We start from the raw sequence: 19,254 nt of genomic DNA on the forward strand, positions 1-19,254 counted from the left end.
CAGCGGAGACGACATTCCCAGGGTGGAGTACATAGAAGAAGAGGTCTCCACATGGTAAGAACACTGGAACACTTTTTCGAACAACCCATCCAGTTAGGCTTTCCTTCTTCTTCTTCTTCTTCTTCTTCTCCTTCTTTCAGTCTTAAAAGCAATGGCAACCAAAGGAATTGAACAACGCCACCTCTTCCTGCTATACCAATCACTCGTCCTCAGTGTGATCGACTACGGACTTGGGCTAACAACACCGTCTCAAAGCAACCTCCTAAAATTAGAAAGAGTACAAAATGAAGCTATGAGGCTGATCCTTGGAACAACAAAAGACACGCCCACAGAAACCATGCGATAACTGCTTGACCTTCCTTCAGTGCAGGCCAGAAACAAGTTAGAACAGGTCAAGACCTACTTCAAAGCATTAGAAAACCCTCAAAACCCACTGCATGACGCAGTCAAGGAACCAAAAGGCAGCCGTCTAGGACGAGGAAGATCATGGATGGGGCAAGCAGAAGACACAATCCAGCTAGTATGCCGACTACAAGACCTGAAAGAAACAAAAGAATGGGAGAAAACCCCCGAAAACCTCAACCATCTATTCAACACAGTCATTTCACCCACTCTAGGAAGACATTGTCGGGAATGGCCAGAGGGCAAAACTGATGCGGAAGTGAAGCTACTTATAGAAGAAAACAGTAAAGAAGAGGACATCATCATATACACAGATGGCTCAGTCACCAAAGACCAGTCTGGTTGGGGATTCACTGCGAAACAAAATGGAAAAACAATTTGGGAAGAAAATGCTGCCTACAAAGTCACAACCTCCAGCCTAACGATGGAAGTTGAAGCTGTGACACATGCCCTCCAGTGGCTATCGTCCATCCATACGCCCGGAAACCAACATGCCATGATTCTAACCGACTCAATGAACCTCGTACAGAAAATTGAAAACGGAATGGGAAGCCCAGAGTGGCATAACGCAATGCGCAACTTTCAGATTAAAAAACTCACATGGTCATACTGCCCGGGACATGCAGGTGTTAAGGGAAATGAGCGAGCTGACAGACTTGCTGGTAACGCAACACCAACGAGCGGCCTACATCTAGGAAAATCGGAAATCCTCAGAAAAGTCAAAGAATACCAAAAAGAACAGGTACAAGGCCATCACACCATCGATCGCCTCAAAGAAATAGAAGCAGAGAGAGGTAGCGGCCGCAAGTCTAACATGAAAGGTAGAGCACGATGCTTTGCAAATCAAACAAATATCGGCATCATTTCCAAACCAACATTGCGCAAATTTCTTCAAAACGGAACAGAGTCTCTGTGGGCCTTTCCAAATACAATAAACTGAGCAACACACTAGACGCCACGTTCTTGGCATCAGAGATCTTTTCCCATCCCTCTTGCGGCCAGTCAGTGGCAGCCTCTGTGCGTGTGTGTATGTGTGTGTTTGTGTGGACGTGTGGGTCTGTGCTTTTGAGTGCGTTTGTGAATGCGCGAGAGTGAAAGTGTACACAAGTGTCAGGAGAGATATGTGTACGTGTGTGTGTGTGTGTGTGTGTGTGTGTGTGTGTGTGTGTGTGTGTGTGTGTGTGTGTGTGAGGGGAGGTGGGAGTGCGGGGGGAGGTGGGATAGAGGATGAGGTATGTGAGTGTATGCATGCCTACACTGTGGGAGCAACAGGATATTGGAACGTATATATATATATATATATATATATATATATATATATATATATATATCTTTGTATGTACGTGTGTTGGGTTGGGGGTGGGAGATATGGGCGTATGTGTGTGTGCTTGTACAAGTAAGTGTTCATCTCTGTGAGTATGTGTTTGTGTGTGTGTGTGTGTGTGTGTGCCGTGGAAGCTGCGATACGTAGACTAGAAATGAGTGTGTGGAGGAGGGAGTAGAGGAGGTGCAAGGTAGTGTGTGTGTGTGTGTGTGTGTGTGTGTGTGTGTGTGTGTGTGTGTGTGTGTGTTGGAGCTCATGTACGTTTATATGTATTTGACTGTGCTTTCATATGTGCTTGTACAAGTAAGTGTTCATCTCTGTGAGTGTGTGTTTGTGTGTGTGTGTGTGTGTGTCGTGGAAGCTGCGATACTCAGACTAGAAATGAGTGTGTGGAGGAGGGGGGTAGAGGAGGTGCAAGGTATTGTGTGTGTGTGTGTGTGTGTGTGTGTGTGTGTTGGAGCTCATGTACGTTTATATGTATTTGACTGTGCTTTCATATCTGTGAAACTGCATGTTTGGTGCATTTCTGTTATGCATGTGTGGGTGTATGTGTGAATGTGTGTCTTCATGTTTTACATTTATTCGCTTATTTATCACCATTGTTGTCTTATTTATTTATTTATTTATATTTTATTATTATCATTTTATTAGTATTACTAATATTATTACTACTACCTTTTTCTATATTATAATTATTATTTATTTATTTATTTTTTTATGCAAGCTTATCTATTATTTATTCCCCCGTTTGTTTGTTGTTGTTGTTTTTTTTTTTTTTGTTTTTTTGTTTTTTTGTTTTTTCTCAAGGCCTGACTAAGCGCGTTGGGTTACACTGCTGGTCAGGCATCTGCTTGGCTTGGCAGATGTGGTGTAGCGTATATGGTTTTGTCCGAACGCAGTGACGCCTCCTTGAGCTACTGAAACTGAAACTTCTTCTTCTTCTTCTTCTTCTTCTTCTTCTTCTTCTTCTTCTTCTTCTTCTTCTTCTTCTTCTTCTTCTCCTTCTCCTTCTTCTTCTTCTGGACTGCAACTACCACGTTTACTCGTATGTACACGAGTGCGCTTTTACGTGTATAACCGTTTTTACCCCGCCATGTAGGTAGCCATACTCCGTTTTCGTGGGTGTGCATGCTGGGTATGTTCTTGTTTCCATAACCTACCGATCGCTGACATGGATTACAGGATCTTTAACGTGCGTATTTGATATTCTGGTTGCCGTACACACACGAAGTGGGTTCAGGCACTAGCAGGTCTGCACATATGTAGACCTGGGAGATCGGAAAAATCTCCAACCTTTACACGCCAGGCGCCCATAGAGATTCATACCCGGGACCCTCAGATTGAAAGTCCAACGCTTAAACCACTCGGCTATTGCGCCCGTCGACTTTCCTTTGAGATGTCCTGATGGCCGTGTGGCAAAATGCAGTCACTTCCCCTGTGACAGTGACAGTCAGTCACAGACAGAGACAGTGCCAGAAACAAAGCAAAAGCGGTTCACTGAACTGTGCCTTCTAAGCCCACGTCAAAGGGAACCCGTATGACTGGGAAACAAACATAAGGACAACATTCGTTGACATTATATACGACACACACAGACACAGACACAGACACAGACACACACACACACACACACACACACACACACACACACACACACAATTATAAAAAAAAAATATTATCCGTCCATGTAGAGTGACAAACGGAGAGAATAAGAAAACTGTTGCATTCAGCGAAATATGTCACAAAACCAAGAAATTTGCCCTTAGGCTCCGTTATTGATTAATTTGATTGATTGATTGATCTATCTATGTAATAGAGAAGTATGCTAGTCTACCCAACAGCCTAAGAGAATCTGACTTCCAAGCCGAAGTCCTTGCCATAGAGATTGGTGCAAGAGAGTTTGTGAGCGCACCTGCCAACAGCCTCATGAAACAGCTGTCGATTTCTGGCAGAGAGAGGACAAGGGCTCTCAAGGCAATGGCAGAAGCAGCAGGAAAAAGTTCCAGCTGGATCTGGTCGAGGAGGAATGAAAGTAAACTTCTCTCTTAGATTTCCCAACTCAAACTAGGCGAACGATGGCTCAGTGATTAAAACGTCTGCCAGAAAAGGTGACAGTCCTGAGGTGGCGACCACCCTAGAGGAGCGGGTTCGAACCTGCTGAGGACCAGAAGAAGAAGAAGAAGAAGAAAAAAAGGCGGCAATACAAGGGCCCCCTTAGAGTGTAAGGTGTTAAGGGCCGAAACACTTGACTGAGAGGAGCTTCTTCTCTGAAGACCTTGTACTGTCCAGCACTCCCTAGAGTTTATTACCACATTTACTTATTCATTTATCTATTTAGTCATCATATTCATTTATTCGTTTATTTATTAATTCATCTATTTATTTATTTATTCGTTTATTTATTTCATTTTAGCAATCATATTCATTTAATAAATCTATTTTTCTACCTATCTTACTATCCAACAGTTAGTTCCGTCCTCTTCCTCAAGGGTTAAAATAAAAAGAAGGGGGGGGGGTTGGGTTGGGGGGGGGGGGTCGTCTTTTCCGTCACACCGTAAGATCAACCCCCTGCCTGCATACCTTCCTTTCCCCGGACAGTGGCCAGTGCCTTTATCAGGGACGGTGTGCCGTGATGCACACGGTGTTGTCTCGACACGACAGCCACTGCCGGGTCCCTTCAGGCTGTCTGGCTGTCTGTCTGGCTGTCAGCTCACAGCCCTCATTGACAGCTCTGTTCACTGTGTGTACTCTTCTAGGGTTCAGGGAATGATGATGCTGACTTGGGAGTTCGCAGGCTCTGGCCTAGCCAGCATCTTTTTCATTTAAAAGATATACATATATACGAGTATACATATATATATATATAGTTTGTATTGATCTGACGAGTTGGTAAGTGTGCGTGTGTGTGGATGGTGGGTGTGTGTGTGAGGGGGCTAACACGTGTGTGTGTGTGTGTGTGTGTGTGTGTGTGTGTGTGTGTGTGTGTGTGTGTGTGAAAATAATCATACATAAACCAAGACTGGTTTTTGGCACTTCCTCCCATTCTTTATAGAAAACGACGAAGACAGAGCCTTTCTCTGTCTATCTGTCTATCTCTTCCTCTCTGTATACATACATTTTTATGGCAATGAATATTCTCCATTTCGTAATATGTATATATATGGATATATTATATGTATTGTGTTTTCCATCGCTTAAAAGAAATCAACAGTAAAGTACTTTCTGACCCTTAAAAATACAAACTGTAGAATGTAGACGAGACAGCCCTAAAAAAAACCAAAAAAAACAAAAAAAAACAAAACAAAAAACAACAACAACTAAAAAAAACAACCCCAAAACAAACAAAAAAACCCCAAACAAACCAACAAATAACAAAAAAACAAACAAACAAAAATCCACACCTCGAAAACCCTAAAAACAAACAAACCCAAAAAACAAAAAAACAAAACAAACCAAACTGTTGGATGTAGACGAGATTAAGACTATTCATACACTGAGTGAATTATTGCAAATGCGCTTTCGTGCGTGCGTGCGCCCGTGTGTGTGTGTGTGTGTGTGTGTGTGTGTGTGTGTGTGTGTGCGCGCGTGCGTGTGTGTGTGTGTGCGCGCGCACTCGCATGTGTGCGTGTGTGCGGACACACTCACAATCACTTAAATACTGCTTTTTCAAGCAAACTCACTCTCCAACATAGCCAACACACATTGACAAATCCGACGTCCCTGTCTGTGTCCCAGGGGCACTGTATTTCGGGAGCTGACGAGGCTGTACCCTACCCATGCCTGTCGGGAATACCTGGCCAATATCCCTCTGCTGGTGGAACACTGCGGATACAGGTAGGTACCCCAATATATGTGGAACATTGCTGACACAGGTAGGTACCCCATTATATGTGGAACATTGCTGATACAGGTAGGTATCCCAGATGTATGTGGAACATTCCTGATACAGGTAGGTATCCCAGATGTATGTGGAACATTGCTGATACAGGTAGGTACCCCAATGTATGTGGAACATTGCTGATACAGGTAGGTATCCCAGATGTATGTGGAACATTGCTGATACAGGTAGGTATCCCAGATGTATGTGGAACATTGCTGATACAGATAGGTACCCCAGTGTATGTGGAACATCGTTAATGCAGTTATACAGGTATGCATCCAAATGTATGTAGGGCATCGTTGATACAAGTATGATACAGTGATGTATCACAATGTATGTGCAACATTGTTAATTCAGGCAGACACCCAAATGTATGTGAAACATTGGCGATAGAGGTAAGGGAATCCTAATGTATGCGGAACATTGGTGATACATGTAGGTACCCCAATCTATGTTGAACACAGTGGATACAGGTAGGTACACCAATGTACTTGGAACAATATTTATACAGGTATATACCCCAGTGTATTAGGAATATTGGAGACACAGCTTTGTACCCGAATGTGTGTGGAAGATTCATCATTCATTTTGCCCATCGCTCCTGGTGGAGCATAGGCCATCGACGACCCCTCGCCATCACACTCTGTTCTGGGCTGTTCTGGCCATTCCAGTCCAGTTGGTCCCTTGCTGCTTCAGCTCTGCCTCGGTATATTCGCCTCCAGCTGTTGCGAGGCCGGCCTCTCTTCCTCTTTCCCTGCGGGTTCCAGGTCAGGGCTTGGCGTGTGATGCTGGACACTGGCTTCCTGAGGGTGTGTCCGATCCAGCCCCACTTCCTCCGTAGTATCTGCTTGGCCACTGGTTCCTGTCCCGCTCGCTCCCACAGATCTTCGTTTCGGATCTTCTCCTGCCATCGGATCTTGTAGATGCGCCTCAGACAGGTGTTGAAGAATGTCTGAATCTTCTGTGTGGAAGATTATTGATAGGTAATTACCCCAATGCATGCAGAACTTTGTTGCTACAGGTATAGGGGAGCATTTTTGACAGAGGAAGGTACCCTAGCGTATGTGGAGCATCGTTGCTACAGGTATGTACCCCAGTGTATGTGGAACATCGTTGATACAGGTAGGTACCCCAATGTATGTGGAACATCGTTGATACAGGTAGGTGCCCCAACGTATGTGGAACATTGGTGATTCAGTTGGGTACCCTGATTTCTGTGGAGGATTATTGATACAGGTAAATATCCCTTTGTTTGTGGATGTGAGTATGTACCTCAATATATGTGGGACATTGGTGATACAGGTATGTACCACAATGTATGTGGAACACTGTGGATACAGGTAGGTACCCCAATGTATGTGGAATATTGGTTATGCAGGTGTGTACCCCCAAAATGTATGGGTGCATGTAGGTACCCCAATGTACGTGGAACACTGTGGATACAGGTATGTACCTCAATGGATGTTGAACAGTTGATGCAGGCAGGTACGCTAGTGTATGTGGAACATCGTTAATGCAGGTAGATACCCCAATGTATGTGGAACATCGTTAATGCAGGTAGATAACCCAATGTATGTGGAACATCGTTAATGCAGGTAGATAACCCAATGTATGTGGAACATCGTTAATGCAGGTAGATAACCCAATGTATGTGGAACATCGTTAATGCAGGTAGATACCCCAATGTATGTGGAACATCGTTAATGCAGGTAGATAACCCAATGTATGTGGAACATCGTTAATGCAGGTAGATAACCCAATGTATGTGGAACATCGTTAATGCAGGTAGATACCCCAATGTATGTGGAACATCGTTAATGCAGGTAGATACCCCAATGTATGTGGAACATCGTTAATGCAGGTAGATAACCCAATGTATGTGGAACATCGTTAATGCAGGTAGATAACCCAATGTATGTGGAACATCGTTAATGCAGGTAATTACCCCGGCCGCCCCACCTGCAGAGAATATCTGATCAACATTCCGCGGCTGATGAGTCACTGGAATGTACCCCATTGTATGTGAAATGCATTCCATATCCACATCTATTTTTCCAATGCATATGTGTTCATGCGTGCGTGCGTATGTGTTCATGCTTGCGCACGTGTGCGTAGGTGCATGGCGTTCGTGCTTTTAGTGTGTGTGTGTGTGTGTGTGTGTGTGTGTGTGTGTGTGTGTGTGTGTGTGTGTGTGTGTGTGTGTGTGTGTGTTCTTGTGTGCTTTGTGTTTTACTGACGCGTTACTGAAAAACACCTTGAGACATTCGTCAGCGCCACACAAATGCAGGCGTAAAATCCTACTGTCTGGGGTATAAAACCACCGTATTGAATGCAGAACATTTCTTGAATGATGATATGAAATTTTGAGTCGATAACACTCTGGGGTTTTACGCCCGGACAATAGGATTTATCCACATAGGCTCTTCATCTTCTTCCTCTTCTTACTACTACTACTACTACTACTACTACTACTACTACTACTATCATTATGCGGTGTGGTGCAGAATGGGGACGAAGGTGGCAGAATGGTTAAGATGCTTATCTGCCAATACAGTGTGCCATGAAGCGCGCCCATGAAGGTTGGGGTTCCATTCCCGCTCTGGCCTTTTCTCCCAAGCTTGTCCTGAAAAATCAAAGTGAGCGTCTAGTCATTCGGAAGAGACGATAAACCAGAGTCCCGTGTGCAGCACACACATGGCGCACTGAAATATAACCCATGGCAACAAGAGTGTTGTTCTCTGGCAAAGTTCTGTAGAAGAACTCTACTCTGACAGGTACACAGATATACACCTAAAGCCTGACTAGAGCGCTGAGTGATGTTGCTGCTAGGTATCTGCCTCACAGATGTGGTTTAGCGTATATGGATTTGTCCAAACGCAGTGACTCTTCTTCTTCTTCTTCTGCGTTCACTCGTATGCACACGAGTGGGCTTTTACGTGTATGATCGTTTTTACCCCCCCGCCATATAGGCAGCCATACTCCGTTTTCGGGGGTGTGCATGCTGGGTATGTTCTTGTTTCCATAACCTACCGAACGCTGACATAGATTACATGATCTTTAACGCGCGTATTTGATCTTCTGCTTGTATATACACACGAAGGGGGTTCAGGCACTAGCAGGTCTGCACATATGTTGACCTGGGAGATCGTAAAAATCTCCACCCTTTACCCACCAGGCGCCGTCACCGTGATTCGAACCCGGGACCCTCAGATCGAAAGTCCAACGCTTTAACCACTCGGCTATTGCGCCCGTCCAAACGCAATGACGACTGCTTGAGAAACTGAAACTGAAACTGAAACGGAGGGGGCATAGACTGGTGTGATACAATGTGGTTGTTGTGGGACGTTCTCAGCTGGATGTAGTGTGATGTACTCTTATGGGGTGTCGTATCTAGATTGCAGCGCTATGGGGCATGGTGTTCTGCAGAGCTGTTCACAGAGTGGTTTCATAATCACGTCACATGTAGTGATGACGTGTTATGAGGTACTGGGCTGTGTAATGCTGAAGTGCTGTGTCACAGAGTGCGTGGGGGCGTGTCTGTACGCACGAGCGAGCGCGTGTGTGTTTGGCTGGCAGGCAGTTTTTTGTATACCTACATACATGAGAAGTACCTGAAAGATCACTGACAACTTTGACAGCTTGTAAGCATATTTCATGGTTTGATTGTGCAGGGAAGATAACGTCCCTCAGCTGGAAGATGTGTCAAATTTCCTGAAAGGTAAACATAGTGGTCACTTTTTTTCTCTCCTTCTTCCATCTAAAAAAATGTTTATTGTTTTGGTATATTGTATCTTGTCATTTTAGCTTGAGGGAATACATACGATTCACATGTTCCCTTTATAAGTCTGCTTGCATGTGTCTTTTTCACTTCTTCTGTCTGTCCATTGAATAAACGTTTTATGTTTTTACCTTGTGTGTAGAAGCAATTTTCATGGAATCTCAGATTGTATGTAACAATCATCGACTTTGATAACGCGTTTGATTAAAGTTAAAAAGTCACAGTGGACTATGATTCAAAAGAATGGAATTGAATGAAAGATGTATTAGTGTGAAAAACAACATTTAAGCAAGTATAATGTGTGGCGGTGAAGTTATATATTGCGTCCTTTTTCTTTTTTTGATTTTTATTTAATAGAAGATGTTACTCAAGGAGACGCTTGGAGTTCTGTCCCATTTTCGATGTTTTATAGATGAAGTACATCTAAGATAATTCAAAATGGAAGACATCGTGTAAAATTCTCTTCAGATATTGTGGAATTATGTATCTTACTATTTGTAGATGAAACAGTCTTGCTTCCAGAAACTACATTTGGTCTTCAAAATAATATATGTGTATGTATGCGTGCGTACGTGCGTGCATGTGTGTGCGTGAGAGAGAAGGTGAGTGAAGTGTGTGTGTGTGTGTGTGTGTGTGTGTGTGTGTGTGTGCGTGCATGCGTGTGTTTTTGTGTGTTTTTTGTGTGTGTGTGTGTGTGTGTGTGTGTGTGTGTGTGTGTGTGTGTGTGTGTGTGTGTGTGAGTGTGCGTACATGCGTGCGTGTTTGTGTTCATGTTTGCATTAAAATATGTTTCTCAGCTCGCACTGGCTTCTCGGTACGCCCTGTGGCCGGGTACCTGTCTTCCCGTGACTTTCTGGCGGGTCTGGCATTCCGGGTGTTCCACTGTACCCAGTACATCCGTCACAGCTCAGATCCCTTCTACACCCCGGAACCGTAAGACTGTCTGACTGTCTGAATGTCTTCTTCTTGTTCTCGTTCCTCTTGTTCTTGTTCCTCTTGTTCTTGTTCCTCTTGTTCTTGTTCTTGTTCCTCTTGTTCTTGTTGCTCTTGTACTTGTTCTTGTTCCCCATGTTCTCGTTCCTCTTGTTCTTGTTCCTCTTGTTCTTGTTCCTCTTGTTCCTGTTCTTGTTCCTCTGGTACTTGTTCTTGTTCCTCTTGTACTTGTTCTTGTTCCCCATGTTCTCGTTCCTCTTGTTCTTATTCCTCTTGTTCTTGTTCCCCATGTTCTCGTTCCTCTTGTTCTTGTTCCTCTTGTTCTTGTTCCTCTTGCTCTTGTTCCTCTTGTTCTTGTTCCTCTTGTACTTGTTCTTGTTCCCCATGTTCTCGTTCCTCTTGTTCTTGTTCCTCTTGTTCATGTTCCTCTTGTTCTTTTTCTTGTTCCTCTTGTTCTTGTTTCCCTTGTTCTTGTTCCTCTTGTTCTTGTTCCTCTTGTTCTTGTTCCTCTTGTTCTTGTTTCCCTTGTTCTTGTTCCTCTTGTTCTTGTCTTGTTTCTCTTTTTGTTGTTCCCCTTGTTCTTGTTCCCCTTGTTCTTGTTCCTCTTGTTCTTGTCTTGTTCCCCTTGTTGTTGTTCCCCTTGTTGTTGTTCCCCTTGTTCTTGTTCCTCTTGTTCTTGTTCCCCTTGTTCTTGTTCCCCTTGTTCTTATTCCCCTTGTTCTTGTTCCTCTTGTTCTTGTTCCCCTTGTTCTTGTTCCTCTTGTTGTTGTTCCCCTTGTTCTTGTTCCTCTTGTTCTTGTTCCCCTTGTTCTTGTTCTTGTTCCCCTTGTTCGTGTTCCCCTTGTTCTTGTTCTTGTTCCTCTTGTTCTTGTTCCTCTTGTTCTTGTTCTTGTTCCCCTTGTTCTTGTTCCTCTTGGTCTTGTTCCCCTTGTTCTTGTTCCTCTTGTTCTTGTTCTTGTTCCCCTTGTTCTTGTTCCTCTTGGTCTTGTTCCCCTTGTTCTTGCTCTTGTTCCTCTTGTTCTTGTTTTCTTGCTCTTGTTCTTGTTTTTTTTCTTCTTCTTCCTGTTGTTCTTGTTGTTGTTGTTCTTCTTCTTTTTCCTTCTCCTCCTCTTCTTGTTCTTGTTCTTCTTTTTGTTCTTCATCATCATCATCATCATCATCATCATCATCATCATCATCATCATCATCATCATCATCTTTTTCTTCTTCTTCTTCTGCTTCATCATCATAATCATCATCATCTTCTTCTTCTTCCCATTCCACTACCGTATCAACCCCCTCTTCCTTCTCATTCTTCATCCTCATTATCACCATCTCTTCTGTTGTCTTCTTCTTCTCTTTTCATCTTTGCCCAAACGGGTTCATGTGGATTTCGTGGAGAAAAGAAAGACTTTGACAAATGGAGTCCAAAATGAGCGAACGCCTTGCTGTTGTCGCAATTTCGTTGTTGTTTTGCTGGGGTTGTTGTTGTTTTGTGTTTTTTTAATTTTTTGGTGGTGGTGGTGGCAATAGTATGTTGATCACTAAACGAAGGTATGAAGACACGTTAAATAAATCAATGACCCCTTGACTGGTGCGTCTTGATGAAAAGAGATCAGCCTGGCATAAACGGTTTCTACTTTTTGCGTACTTTTGTTCATTTTGCCACACCAAAAAAACAACAAGAGAGGCAAGGCCTTCAAGACTCACTTGTGATAAATTAAGTCCCCTAGCATTAATTACAGAGTAATTTCCCTTTTTTACTATCTGCACCAAAACGTTTTCAAAATAAATAAAAATTCCATGCTTAGCAAAAGAAGTTCCTGTTTGAACAAAAAAATGATAATAATGACTGCTCTTGTTGTTGTGTCAGAATAAGAGGCCAAAGTAGCAAGTTTAGAGAATACAAAAAATATAAATATAACAGTAAATGCAGTTTGCATATAATTAGGCTTCTTTTTTATTTTTTTGTGCCCATCCCAGAGGTGCAATATTGTTTTAAACAAGATGACTGGAAAGAACTGAATTTTTCCTATTTTTATGCCAAATTTGGTGTCAACTGACAAAGTATTTGCAGAGAAAATGTCAATGTTAAAGTTTACCACAGACACACAGACACACGGACACACACACACACACACACACACACACAACGGAACACCGGGTTAAAACATAGACTCACTGTGTTTACACAAGTGAGTCAAAAAGCACCCTCACCCATGTTTCATGTAACTGATACAAATATTAATTGATCCTAAATGAATGATGATTACTGACCAACTCACTGAAAAACACCCTGACCCGTAAAATCTGGGTGTCCTGAAGTGAGAGACCTTCACTGACGAGCGTACAGGTCAGCAGCAGCCAATGGGGTTAAGGTTGTGTGTGTGTGTGTGTGTGTGTGTGTGTGTGTGTGTGTGTGTGTGTGTGTGTGTGTGTGTGTGTGTGTGTGTGTGTGTGTGGGCTTCAATCGACAAAACATACAAAGAAGCTGGTGTTTTGCCATTACCTGAACACAGGAAATTATGTGCCTGTAACTACATGGTAAGGGCTAGAGCTGTTCCAAATTCGGTTGTCTCTGAAATTGATGAAGAAACGTACATCTGTAGAGAAATTCGTAACAAAGCTGTATACACGTCCTTGTTCGATTTTACTAAGTCAGTCTTTGAGAGTTGCAGTCTGCCTCTTTCCAAGATTGCGAAAATTCCGCATTGTTTTCATCCGCCTTGGCTGACTGAGCAAGCAAATATTATTTTTACATATGGACAATTAAAAAAGAGTGACAGTCCACTCATTATTGCCTCTCGGGCCAAAGAACTAATTAATACACGTTTCAAATATTACCTCCGTGTTTTCACAGATGGATCAATTAGTAGTAACTCTGAAGTTGGAGCCGCTTTTGTAATCCCCGAGCTTAACATTAAAAAGAGATTCCACTTAACTAAAGGTTGTTCAATTTTTACTGCTGAATTGTTTGCAATTCTGATGGCTTTCACCTTTTTTAGTGATATGCCTCTTGTGCCTGCAAAAATCCTTATACTGTCTGATTCAAAATCAGCATTGATGGCTTTAAATAATCAATCTTCATCTGAACGAGCAGATATTATGTACGAAATTTTGTATTTAATCCACCAGTTAATTATGCGAGGCTCCGACATTTCACTCTTGTGGGTTCCTGGACATTCTAATCTTCGTGGCAACGAAATGGCCGATTTTTGTGCCAAGGAAGCGGCATCGAACAATTCAGATTCAATCAATCACAATATTCCTATTTCTGTTTCTGAAGCTTGTACTATTCTCTCAACATATATCTGGAATTTCAGACAGAAACAGTTTTTAGAAAACTCAAAAAAGAAGCTCTGGTGGGATCTCTCTCTTCCAGCAAGAAAAGGCACTAACCCCCCAGGATCAATTTCCACAAGAAACTTGACACACAGGCTAAGAACTAATGCATGGTTATGCAGATTTTTGAAACCGTCACCACTATGTATTTGTGGTAAGACCCTTGACATCCCACATTTTTTGCTCGAATGTCCAGATACACATTTACATTTCAAACCCCTTCATGATATGATTACATCCTTTAATCTTCCATTAGTCATGTCCAGCGTTTTTCACCCTAGCAAAGAAAATGGTTGGTCTCTGACAAAAACCGCAGTTGACCTAATTAAAAGCCATCCAATTGGTCGGTTTTTCTAATTTGTTTCATCCCCTTTCTGTTGCAGAGGTTCCCCTCTGTTTTATTTAATCCAAAATAGTGTTTCGTTTTGGGTGATAGCGTCAGATTTACTTGTAGAGCAAAGTTCCCATTATTCTAATTAGTGGAACTGTTCGACCCTAACATGTAATATGTCGTCTTGATTACATTACGAAACCTTAATTTGATGAGAAAGAGTGAGAGTCAGTGTGAATGTGTGTGTGTGTGTGTGTGTGTGTGTGTGTGTGTGTGTGTGTGTGTGTGTGAGTGAGTGGGCAGGGGAATGAGGTAGGGGAATTATAATGGGCATTTGTGTGCATGCATGGATGTATGTAGAGAGACGGTGGGGGAGAAACGTATGTGAGTATGTGGGTGCGTTAGAATATTTTTTGGAGATAATGATATTAATGAAATTTGGTACCTTGATTTGTTAAATATGTTTGTTTGTTTGTTTGTGTGTGTGTTTTTTTTTTTTTTTTTTTTTTTTTTTAAATCATACCTTCCTCAAATCAGAATTTCCTTGTGTTGCTCAGTTAATATTTTATTCAAATGGTTGCGAAAATGTCAGTACAACAAACAGTTAATCTGACAATAAATGGTTTCAGTCAGTCAGTGTAGCATTACAATTATCATGGTATAACGTCGTATGCGTTTTGGTTACTATTTCGGTGTTCAGTTTTCATATCAGTTTTGAAACCGGAAGGTATTGTGTTCAGTTGTCAGTTGAGTTGACCCTTGTAGCCAACGATGGGTTATTTATTTCTTCTTTTTTTTGCATCAAAAAGAATCTTAAAGGTTATCTGTTTTCATGTGTTGCTTCATGTGTCCCCAGGGACTGTTGCCACGAGCTGATGGGTCACGTGCCCCTTCTGGCCGACGCCAGCTTCGCGCAGTTCTCACAGGAGCTGGGACTGGCTTCCCTGGGGGCGTCTGATGACGACGTGGCCAAACTGGCCACCGTGAGTATCTCTCTCTCTCTCTCTCTCTCTCTCGCGTTGGGTTACGCTGCTGGTCAGGCATCTGCTTGGCAGATGTGGTGTAGCGTATATGGATATGTCCGAACGCAGTGACGCCTCCTTGAGCTACTGATACTGAAACTGATCTCTCTCTCTCTCTCTCTCTCTTTCTCTCAAATGTAATTCAAATTACGCATGTAAATGTTGTAATGTGATCGAAGATGAAGACCATTTTATAAACAATTGTGTCCTTTACAATAACCTGCGGCAAAAACGTCTGAACTCAGAAGGTCAATCGTATGTTCACTTGCTGAAGAATGGTTCTGTTCACAGTATTCGTAAACTCTGCATTTATATATTTAATGCCATGAAGATACGACAGGAATTCTGTGACAACAATGATGAAAGTTAGAATTAATTTACTATGCACAAGAAGCACTTTTGTTCTACAGGTTTAAGTTAGTACGTATTTTACATTTTGTTGTGGCTGAGTGATCACCATATGTGATGACCTCTTTCTAGGATCCAGTACGATAACTGGAATTGTGTAATCAACAACCATCTACCCAAAGATCTAGTCATCAGCCCCATCCACATGTAATATGCGGCTTCTGTTCAAACGTGTGTGTGTGTGTGTGTGTGTGTGTGTGTGTGTGTGTGTGTGTGTGTGTGTGTGTGTGTGCAGTGCGTGCATGCGTGAGTATGCACAAGTTGTTATATTGATATGCACTTGTATGTATCCTAATTTCTACTATATCTGTGTTTGTGTATGATTTTCATGTACCTTGTTATGTACTATTCCCCCCAATATTCCTTGTGACCCCGGTACACTTTGGTAATAAAGACACATTCTATTCCATTCTATTCTTCTATTCTATCTGTCTACAGTGCTATTTCTTCTCCGTGGAGTTCGGACTGTGCAAACAGGATGGACAGCTGAGGGCGTATGGCGCTGGTCTGCTGTCTTCCATTGGGGAACTCAGGGTATGGACGAGTCTTTAGCTGGACCTGTGCACACCTTTTGACGATATTAGATTATTCAAACTTTTTAATCAAAGAAAGGACAAAAATGGTATCAATCACCAACCGGCCTCTTCCGCACACTGTACCCTGTGTTTCAAAGACCGCGCAGTGGATGTTTCAAAACAGTCGTCGTATACTTTTATTTCCTTCTCAAAAGTAATAAACCCATGTTAACACTTCTATCGTTTTACCCTTTCACCGCCAGTCAATTTAGAGTTAAAAAAAAATCCCTTGTGGTTTTAACACAGAAAAAAAACAGTGGCTAAAAAATAGCTGGGGATTCCCCGTGCGACGTATAGAAAATATGGCCTATCCTACCACCGAACATTAAGAGCAATAGGTTCATGGATAACAGACCAATGAATGGTCACCTTTCAGTGACATGGGTCCTCAACCACGCTTGTGCATAAACGCGAGCTTGGCGGTGAAAGGGTTAATGTTTGCTCAGCTCTTCAAAGTCACGTGACTGATATAATTTTATTTGAACCTCCCTATTTCACGATGTAACAAACGTGTTTTAACTCACTCAGTACGGCCAGTCCTCTCTTCTCCTCTACAAAGACCCCTCGGATGTCCAGTGGGTGTCTGAATGACCCAACCTTTAGCTTCCGTCGTCAGAATTGTGGTATTCTTTGTCAACATTCACGTCTTCAGTATAAGAGCCTTCCGCTTGCAATATTTTGATGATGGTAATTGGGGTGAAACGCTGTTAGCGTCGTCTCTTTCGCCGTTCGTATGGAGAGAGTTGATGACTGACAAACGTAACAGATACACTAAACCGTTGTGATTTATCGACAAACGTGACCTGTTTGTTGAACGGTTGTGTTTTATGAGCAAACGTGACCTGTTCATTTAATCGTTGTGTTTCGTTCGCTAACAAACGACACCTGTTAATTAAATGTTTCGTTAACTAATAAAAAACAACAACTGATTTTACTGAACCGTTGTGTTTTATTAACGAACAAACAAAGAAACAAAGACTGACTTGTTGAACCATTGGGCTTCGTAAACATCTATGACTGATTTACTTCACTTTTACGTATAGTAAATTAAATAAAACAACAACCAAACGTGACTCATTTGTTGAACTGTTGTGTCTCGTTAACTAACCAACATGACCCGATCTATTGAACAGCTGTGTTTCATTCACTACCAAAAAAAAAAAAAAGTGACTAATTCATTGTATTGAACCGGTATATTCTGTTCCCCGCAGCACGCACTGTCTGACGACTCTGAGAAGAAACCCTTCGAGCCTCTGACGACCTGCAAACAGGAATGCCGAATCACCACGTTCCAGGACTGCTACTTCTTCACCGAGTCTTTTGAGGAGGCCAAGGAGCACATGAGGTGACATTGATGCTTTATCTCGCTGCCGACATGTGTGTGTGTGTGTGTGTGTGTGTGTGTGTGTGTGTGTGTGTGTGTGTGTGTGTGTGTGTGTGTGTGTGTGTGTGTGTGTGTGTGTGTGCGCAGGTGTGTGTAGGTATGTTTGTGTTATGAGAGTGTGTGTGTGTGTGTGTGTGTGTGTGTGTGTGTGTGTGTGTGTGTGTGTGTATATGTGTGTGTGTGTGTGTGTGTGTGTGTGTGTGTGTGTGTGTGTGAACGTGTTTGTGTTTTGTGTGTCTCTAAAGGTGCGCGCGCGTGCTTCTCTCTCTCTCTCTCCCCCTCTCTCTCCCCGTTTTGTCTCTCTCTCTCTCCCCCCTCTCTATCTCCGCCTCCTCTCTCTCTCCCTCCTCCCCCCTCTCTCTCCCCCCTCCCTCCCCCTTCACCCTCTCTCCCTCCCCATCTCTCTTCTCTCTCACCTCTCTCTCTCTCCCTCCTCCCCCCTCACCCCCTTTTCTCTCTCTCTCTCTCTCCCTGTCACTAAACCCAGCGACACACACACACACACACACACACCCAGTCATAGCAAAACAACAACTCCCACATTCTCGCTGCAGACAATTCGCCGCTACCATCAAGCGGCCCTTCGCGGTGCGCTACAACCCCTACACACAGGCCGTGGAGGTGCTCGACAGCACCCGACTCATCGCCACCGTCGTCAGCGAGCTCCGCGGGGACCTCTGCATCATCAGCGACGCCCTCCGACGACTGCAGATCCTGGAGCAGTTCGGCATGGGTCCTGACTCGGCGGCCTCGGCCGACGGCGGCTCTCCGGCGCCCAGTATGGCGGAGACGCCCAAAACCCCTGCCTCCGCCGATGCGACCAAAGCCTCTGCGGAGACGCCTAAAACCTTTGGTGAGGCGCCTAAAGCCACTCCTGACACAACTAAAGCCTCTACCGAGACGCCTAAAGCCTCCGCCGAGACGCCTAAAGCCTCTGCCGAGGCGCCCAAAGCGATACACGCTGCGGAGACTCCCAAGGCGCACGCTGTGGACTACTTCAAACCTGCCGGTGAAACGTCGCAGAACTCTGCAGTAGCAGCAGCCGCAGCAGCGCACAAGCCCCAACAAACCTCTGGCGCCGAGACGTCCAAGACTTCCGTAGCAGCTTCTGCTGCTGTTGCCGCTGCTGCTAGCAAAGCGGCGGTCTGAGTGCTTCTAGACTGACTGTTTGAGCTGTTCTTTTTGTTCTTTGTTGTTTTTTTTGTTTGTTTTGTTTCTAGCTAACTGACAGCGTTAAAAATGGTGGAGGTTATGCATTTTGCTGAATCATCTGTTTTATTCTCGTCGTGGTATGTCTTTAGTGTAATGAAAACGAGACGCGAAGTCGGGTAAATGATTACCATAATTATATACCTACAACCAGGGGTTTTGTTTTTATTTCGATGATATAAATTGATGTTTTTGGACTGGATGATAAGGTTAAAACGAAAGTGAAAAAGAAGAAGAAGAAGAAGAAGAAGAAGAAGAAGAAGAAGAAGAAGAAGAAGAAGAAGAAGAAGAACAACAACAACAACAACAACAACAACAACAACAACAACAACAACAACGTAACAACAACAACAACAACGACAACAACAACAACAACAACAACAACGTAAAAACAAAAAAAAATTCCTCTTAATTAATAGAGCACCAACATTTTTTGTGTTGAAGCTAGGTTTGCTGTTGTTGTTGTTGTTGTTGCTGTTGTTCTTTCTTTTTTTTTCTTCCTTTTTTTTTTTCCCGGGTATCTGTATTTCCGGTCGAAATACTTTGAGTTCCTTTTTAGTCCGCAAGCTTTTGACGCCTTCTTGAAACTGAAACTGAAGCTTTCTGGGCCACCACGAGGCATGTTTTGAGATCTGTCGAACTTTCATTTTTATTTTGTTTATTTGTGAAAATAAAACAATGTAAAAA

At 43.1% G+C, this 19,254-nt stretch overlaps 1 protein-coding gene across 1 annotated transcript in view; it reads left to right on the top strand.

The window, feature by feature from the left end:
* LOC143298048 (tryptophan 5-hydroxylase 1-like) overlaps positions 1 to 18,749 on the top strand; it is a 39,303-nt gene extending 20,554 nt beyond the window's left edge. The window contains exons 7-14 of the mRNA XM_076610711.1: positions 4 to 54; positions 5,462 to 5,560; positions 9,278 to 9,324; positions 10,182 to 10,317; positions 14,826 to 14,952; positions 15,838 to 15,933; positions 17,186 to 17,319; positions 17,913 to 18,749. Coding sequence (XP_076466826.1) covers positions 4 to 54; positions 5,462 to 5,560; positions 9,278 to 9,324; positions 10,182 to 10,317; positions 14,826 to 14,952; positions 15,838 to 15,933; positions 17,186 to 17,319; positions 17,913 to 18,507 — 1,285 coding nt within the window. The 3' untranslated portion in view covers positions 18,508 to 18,749. The remainder of the gene's footprint in view (positions 1 to 3; positions 55 to 5,461; positions 5,561 to 9,277; positions 9,325 to 10,181; positions 10,318 to 14,825; positions 14,953 to 15,837; positions 15,934 to 17,185; positions 17,320 to 17,912) is intronic.
* The last annotated feature ends 505 nt before the right edge of the window (positions 18,750 to 19,254 follow it).

This window comes from Babylonia areolata, chromosome 23 (assembly GCF_041734735.1).
Source record: "Babylonia areolata isolate BAREFJ2019XMU chromosome 23, ASM4173473v1, whole genome shotgun sequence".
Classification (NCBI taxonomy): domain Eukaryota; kingdom Metazoa; phylum Mollusca; class Gastropoda; order Neogastropoda; family Buccinidae; genus Babylonia; species Babylonia areolata.